At 50.7% G+C, this 7,380-nt stretch overlaps 1 protein-coding gene across 1 annotated transcript in view; it reads right to left on the reverse strand.

The window, feature by feature from the left end:
- Positions 1-7,380, reverse strand: part of PADI2 (peptidyl arginine deiminase 2) — a 55,012-nt gene that overhangs the window by 5,611 nt on the left and 42,021 nt on the right. Inside the window, exons 11-14 of the mRNA XM_017505563.2 lie at positions 6,067-6,218; positions 5,084-5,228; positions 4,315-4,408; positions 1,156-1,241 (exon numbers count right to left, since the gene is read on the reverse strand). Of these exons, the coding sequence (XP_017361052.1) occupies positions 1,156-1,241; positions 4,315-4,408; positions 5,084-5,228; positions 6,067-6,218 (477 nt within the window). The remainder of the gene's footprint in view (positions 1-1,155; positions 1,242-4,314; positions 4,409-5,083; positions 5,229-6,066; positions 6,219-7,380) is intronic.

Consider the following 7,380-nt stretch of genomic DNA (forward strand, 5'->3'; position numbering starts at 1 on the left):
CAACCTCCGCCTCCTGGGTTCAGGCAATTCTCCTGCCTCAGCCTCCTGAGTAGCTGGGATTATAGGCACGCACCACCATGCCCAGCTGATTTTTTGAATTTTTAGTAGAGATGGGGTTTCACCATGTTGACCAGGATGGTCTCGATCTGTTGACCAGGATGGTCTCGATCTCTTGACCTCGTGATCCACCTGCCTCGGCCTCCCACAGTGCTGGGATTACAGGCGTGAGCCACCGCGCGCAGCCTAAAGTTTTTTTCCTTAGTCCTCGTAAATATGCCCATGCAAATATATAGAGACTTAATTCATAAAATATGACAGGTTTCCAATTCTGGATGTAATTTTTGATGCTTAGGGACTCAGAAGGGAGGGTCCATGCAGAGACAGAAAACTTTGGGGATCTGTGATCTTCTGAAACTGATCAAGGTTCAGGGAATATGTTCATATAAGCATTTTTCTGAGGGCAAGTCTATAGCTTTGATTATCTTTTTTCTTTTTCTTTTTTTTTGAGACGGAGTTTCACTCATGTTACCCAGGCTGGAGTGCAATGGCACGATCTCGGCTCACCGCAACCTCCGCCTCCTGGGTTCAGGCAATTCTCCTGCCTCAGCCTCCTGAGTAGCTGGGATTATAGGCACGCGCCACCATGCCCAGCTAATTTTTTGTATTTTTAGTAGAGACGGGGTTTCACCACGTTGACCAGGATGGTCTCGATCTCTTGACCTCGTGGTCCACCCGCCTCGGCCTCCCAAAGTGCTAAGATTACAGGCGTGAGCCACCACGCCCGGCCAGCTTTGATTATCTTTTAAAGGGGTGTGCTTTCCCCACACGTTGTGGGCTCTGGTCCAGAGGAGGGTGTGGCTCTTTGGCCTTGCCTGGTTCACCTTTCTTCCCAGGTCTCCTGTGTGCCTCTAGTCTCTGCACATCGCCTTTGTCACTCCTTCAACCCTGGGACTTTAGCCCAGGAGCAAAGCAAGGAGGCTGGCTGAACGGCGGTGGAGGCTCGTCCCCGTGCTGCTGTGCTCTGGGTCAGGAGTCCCTGAGCCCTTAGCCATTGTTTATGGGAACCCCAAGGATGTGAGGGCATGAGCCTCATCCCTCCCAGGGGCCCTCTGGCCCTGCACCCCAGCACCAGTTGCGCCCCTGCCCCGCCGTCACCTGGAAGTACAGGTTCTCCTGCACGAGGCTCTCGTTGGACAGGATCTTGTTGATGGTGATTCGCTTGCTGCTCATCCCACCCAAGCCTGTGGGGGTCAAAGGACAGGGGATGGTCAAGCTTTAGATACCCACACTGGGTGCTCCCCTTTTGCCAAGACTTCCCAGTACCTGGGCTAACTGCTGGACTGGGGGAGATGGGGCTGGGGACAGGCTGGATCACAGGAGGGCACTCTAAGGGGAAATCAGGCCTCCCTCTTTGCTTGAGGAGGGCACAACACACTCTTTTCTCCAAGGTTGACCATGACATCTGAGCCAGGACAGTGGTGGTAGCTGCCTTGCTCTTGCTCTGGCCAGTGGGACTGGGGGTGGCACAAGTAGCCCCCTGGTTCTCCCACCTAGAGCCTGTGTCTAAGGATGAGCAGCTGACCAGCATGAGTGTGGTGGAAGCAGCATGGCTACAGGGGTCACCCTTCTGTTTTCCAGAGCTGCCTCAGCTTGGCTGCTGCCCTGGAGTGCCAGTGTCTGCCTCCCATACCACGTGATGGCTTATGTGGCTTCCAGCTTGATTAGTCATGTGTAACGCTCAATGAGCACCTACTATGTGGCCAACACTCTTCTAAATGCTTTATATCGAATTAACTCATGGATCCTCCCCACATTTCCATGGGGTACCCTGAGAAATGAGGAAACTGAGGCACAGAGAAGTTATGTGACTTGTTCCAGGTCTCACATCTAGCAAGTGGCATAGTTGGGGTGCAGATCAGGGAGTCTGATTCCAGAGCCTATGTTCTTAACCTATTTTTTTTTGCCTCATCTAGGAGGCAAACCCCTGGCCTTAAGGGGTTTGCACTTCTCAGATTTACAGCTGGACAGCAGCAAAGATGCCCAGCTATAAGCTGGATGTAATCTTTGAGGCTTAGGGACTCAGAAGGGTGGGTCCATGTAGAGACTGAAGACTTTAGGGATCTGTGATTTTCTAAAACTGATCCAAGGTCAGGGGACATGTTCCTATAAGCATTTTTCTGGAGGGCAAGTCTGTAGTTTTTAACATCTTTTAAAGGGATGTGTTTTCCCCACACGTTCTGGGCTTTGGTCCACGGCTCTTCGGCATCGCCTGGTTCGCCTTCCTCCCCAGGTCTGCTGTGTGCCTCTCGTCCTGCTGACTGCGCATCTGCACACTCTTCTCTGTCTGTCCCAATTATGTGAATGTCTAAATCTGAGAGATAATGTCTCACACCTGGACTGACAGCGACGATGTCTGACCATGCCTTTTGCCCATCCAAGTCCACTTTTCTTCCTGTCCCCAAGCTGTCTTATATCTATTTCTCTTTTTATCTCTCTTTCTAAAACACAAAGAGAGGTCTGGGGGCTCTCAGACCCTGTGTCTGAGCTGTTTCCACACCACTGCTTGCCCCGTTTATATAAAAATAATGGTCCCTGTATCCTCTGGGTAGTTTTTGAGAGCTTGTTTACTATTAGAAAGGAAGCCTCCAGAAAGCCGAGACTCGAGCTTGCCAGTCCGAGAACAAACTTTCCATCGGTGGGGAATTAAAAAAGGGCAGTGGTGTTAAATTCATCTTGTCTGTCCTAAACACCAGTGACAGGAACACGGTCTTTGGATCTGGGGGCAGTCATGTAAGTATCACCCAGCTGCAGGAACTCAGGCTTTCAGGGGTGAGATACATTATGGATACCAACCTGAAAGTGACAAAAGTAACTGAAGAAAATAATGTATAATGGATATCGAGTGTTGATGGTTAGTCAGCATTGTAGATGTATTTAATGTCCCGGAACTGTGTCCTTACCAATGGTTAAAATGACAAATGTGTTAGAGTAGGTATATTTTATCACAAAGAAAAAGGTATTGGACATAGGGATGGCAGCAGCAGACACTGGGGACTGCTAGAGTCGGGAGGGACAGAGGAGGGAAAGAGTTGAATGACTAACCATTGGCTACAATGCTCTGGACTTGGGTGATGGGATCATTCACATGCCAAATCACACAATACACCCAGGTAACAAACCTGCACGGGTACCCCCTAAATCTAAAATGGAAGTTGAAAAAGAAAAAAAAAAGTACGAGGAATCGGCACGGTGTCTCTAACCTGGCTGCCTGTCTCCACCTGATCATCTTTCCCTCTTTCCATGATTAATTCAAATGCACACCTCACCCCGTCTATGTCTGTCCCAATTATATGAATGTCTAAATGTAGAAGATAATGTCTCACTCCTGGTCTGGCAGCAACAGTGTCTGACCATGCCTTTTGCTCACTAAAGTCCGCTTTTCTGCCTGTCCCTAAATTGCATTGTCTCTATTTTTCTCTCTATCTCTCTTTCTAAAATACAAGCTTCTTGAATGCAGATTGCACATCAGTTTTCTTTTCTTTTTCTTTTTTCAAAATTTTTATTATAGAGAGGCTGGGCACAGTGGCTCACAGCTATAATCCCAGCACTTTGGGAGGCCAAGGCGAGTGGATCATCTGAGGTCTGGAGTTCGAGACCAGCCTGACCAACATGGTGAAACCCTGTCTCTACTAAATATAAAAAATTAGCTGGGCATGGTGGCACATGCCTGTAATCCTAGCTACTTGGGAGGCTGAGGCAAGAGAATCACTTGAACCCGGGAGGCAGAGGTTGTAGTGAGCAGAGATTTCACCATTGCACTCCAGCCTGGGCAACAAGAGTGAAACTCTGTCTCAAAAAAAAAATTATTTTTTTATTATAGGGATGGGGTCTCACTATGTTGCACAGATTGGTCTTGAACTCCTGTCCTCAATCGATCCTCCTGCTTCAGCCTCCCAAGATGCTGGGATTGTAGGCATGAGCCACCAGACCCAGCCATGTGTCGGTTTTCAAGCATTTAACCCTCCTCTGGGTCTGGTGCCATTTAAAGTACACACTAGGTCCCGAAGCTCCGCTGTGCACTGCTGGTGACACTAAGGAGCTGTGGGCAGCTCACGGTTTACCTGACCACAGCAAGGGTCACAGGAGACCAGAGCTGCTTCCCACCGTAGCAATCTCACAAACCGCGGATCAGGCCAGACGCCCAGGGAAGTGGAGCTGGGTGCTCAGGGATGAAGTGCTCATCCGCCCCATCCTCCCGAGGGTCTCTGGGGCCTCCAGCTCGCCACTTCCTGCCAAGGCCCTGTGGCCACTCACCTTTGAACATGATGGCCTCTCCATGGCCATCCTTCTGCTTCTCTCGGAAGAGCTTGTAACAGGCTGCAGTGCTGGCCATGAGCAGCAGGAATTTCTGCAAGAGACAGTCCAGGGGGACAGGGTCAGCAGCGGGAAGGCACCCAAGGAGCAGGGGGAGGCCTTGTGCCAAGGACCCAGTGCCTTGCCTGCACGTTGCGTCGGGCCTCCCATGCCGAGTGGCAAAGGCTGCACGGAACAGTGTTCTCTGTTTCAGAGGAATATGTCTCATCTTTCCTCTACCTCAGCAATGTCACCAAGGCAAGGCTCAGAGCCAAAGGCAGCCTTGGACAGGACTTTTCCAAGTTGCCAAGCAGCCAGGTAATTTGCAGAGAATTTCCAGGGTATGAAGTTGTACCCATAAGAAAATGAAAGAACCTCTCTCCAGTGCCACAAGCACATACCCTGTTTCTCTCTAGAGCGTTACCGCCAACACAGCAGCCACCAGCCTTGTGTGACTGTCCAACACTTGAGATGTGGCTAGTCTGAATTGAGATGTACAATACGAGTAAAATCCTTGCCAGGTTTTGAAGATTTAGTATGAGAAAAGAATTTAAATCTCTTGTTAATAATTTTTAGGTTGATTATATCTTGAAATGCTACTATTTTGGGTTTAGCGAGTTAAAATTTTACCTGCCACAGCAATAACATGCAAACCAGCTTCAGCCTACCTCCTCCTTCCTCTACGCTGTCCCATTCCTCTAGCTCTTACCCTCTGCTGGGGCTAGCTCACCTTTGTGCCAGGGATGGGGACGAAGGTCATGAACTCATCCACGTGGCCCACAGTCAGCCAGTCCGAGTACAGTTCCACGGGCGCCTGCACCTGCTGGGCTTTCAGGAAGTCACGCACCACCTTGGTCATCCTCCGACCACCAGACCTGGAGCAGGGAGGACGAGGAGTTTCAGAAGGTTACTCGCCTCACCAGAGGGCCTGCGAGAGGAGTGTGGTCTCTGGAATCCACCCCGGACCCAGAGTGGCATCAGCAGAGAAGTCCCAGGAAGGAGACTGGGCTGGTCTAAGAGACGCTGACACAGGCAGGAAGGTGGGGAGTCCCGCCTGGCCTGCTGGAGGGGGCTAGGGCACCCGAGGGCTCCAAAATTTGCTCTCATCTGCGTGCCTCTTTGCTACCTTAATTTCTACTCACTTCAATCTTTTTTTTACCCCCCGGGATGGAGTCTTTCTTTGTTGCCCAGGCTGGAGTGCAGTGGCGTGATCTTGGATCACTGCAATCTTCACCTCCCACGTTCAATTGATTCTGCTGCCTCAACATCCTGAGTAGCTGGGGCTACAGGCCCGTGCCACCATAACCTGGCTAATTTTTGTATTTTTAGTAGAGACTGGGTTTCACCATGTTGGTCAGTCTGATCTCGAACTCCTGACCTCGTGATCCACCCACCTCTGCCTCCCAAAGTGTTGGGATTATAGGCGAGAGCCACCATGTCCGGCCAACCAGCTGATTTATAATCTCATTATACACGTTTCCATTTGGAGAAGACAGTTGTCTATTTATTTATATATTAGATCCTAATTCACATGAAGATGTAAAGGCTAACTTGATTTTCTTTCCAAGAGTGTTGGTCTCTTAACAGGAAGTCGTGGCAGGGAATGATTCTCCCAGCCACTTGCTCCATGTGTGAGCAACCCAGGCCACCCCGAAAGAGAAACAGGGACCTCCCCACTCCCACAGCCCTGAGCCCCAGCCTGGCTTCTCTTACAGAGGAAAGCTGCTCCCGATGAGGATGCGGCCGAGGGGGTATGTCTTGCCGTTCACGGTCACCGGGGGACTGACCTCCAGGTTTCCAAACGAGTCAAGGCTGGTGACAGTCTCAAAGAGGGGCTCCCGGGTCACGTAGCCAAAGTCTGGGCCCTAGGTAGAGGGCACACACCTGCATTAATCTTCTGCAGCCAGGTCCTTCAGTCCCCAAGACAGCCACCCTCTTTCACTACCTTCAGTTTGGGTCTGTGGGTACCCAGGGGGTTTGCCCATGGTCTTCCTATGATTACCAAAGAGCAGGGGCCTGGGCCTAGGGAGGCTGTGTGTGTGAGCATCTTGGTGTAAGTGTGACAGTGTGAGTGAGAATGTGAGTTTGTAAGAGTGAATGCAAGTGTGAGTGTGAGCGTGTGGGCATCTGCATGTGCCTCTGTTTCCCCAGCACAGATACATATTGGTGATTTCAGGACTAGTCCACATTGTACGTTATGCACTTTCAGCTTCCCCATCTGTGTTTTTTTTTTTTTTTTTGAGACAGAGTCTTGCTCTGTCACCCAGGCTGGAGTGCAGTGGTGCAATCTCAGCTCACTGCAACCTCTGCCTCCAGAGTTCAAGTGATCTCCTGCCTCAGCCTCCCAAGTGGCTGGGATTACAGGCACACAGCACCACACCTGGCTCATTTTTGTATTTTTAGTAGAGACGGGGTTTCACTGTGTTGCCCGGGCTGGTCTTGAACTCCTGATCTCAATTGATCCGCCTGCCTCAGCCTCCCAAAGTGCTGGGATTACAAGCATGAGCCACCGCGCTCTGGCCCATTTCCCCATCTATAAAAGGAGTACCAGATTAGGTAACCCGAAGAAGGGTGGCAGCTTGTATTACTCATCCCAGAGATTTGCTACCCTCTGCACAGTAACAGAATTTTGCATCCTGACCCATTGACATGTGACGTCTGGCATCTTCCTGCAAAATGAATATACTTCCCTGCCCAGTGTGAGACTTGGTCACATGACTTGCTTTGGCCAATGAAATGTGAGCAGAAGGGATGCATGCCAGTCAACAGCAGAAGCTGCCGGGCGCGGTGGCTCAAGCCTGTAATCCCAGCACTTTGGGAGGCCGAGGTAGGTGAATCACGAGGTCAAGAGATCGAGACCATCCTGGTCAACATGGTGAAACCCCGTCTCTACTAAAAATGCAAAACATTAGCTGGGCATGGTGGCGCATGCCTGTAATCCCAGCTACTCAGGAGGCTGAGGCAGGAGAATTGCCTGAACCCAGGAGGCGGAGGTTGCGGTGAGCCGAGATCGCACCATTGCACTCC

This window comes from Cebus imitator, unplaced genomic scaffold, assembly GCF_001604975.1.
Source record: "Cebus imitator isolate Cc_AM_T3 unplaced genomic scaffold, Cebus_imitator-1.0 Scaffold15, whole genome shotgun sequence".
In the NCBI taxonomy this organism is placed as follows: domain Eukaryota; kingdom Metazoa; phylum Chordata; class Mammalia; order Primates; family Cebidae; genus Cebus; species Cebus imitator.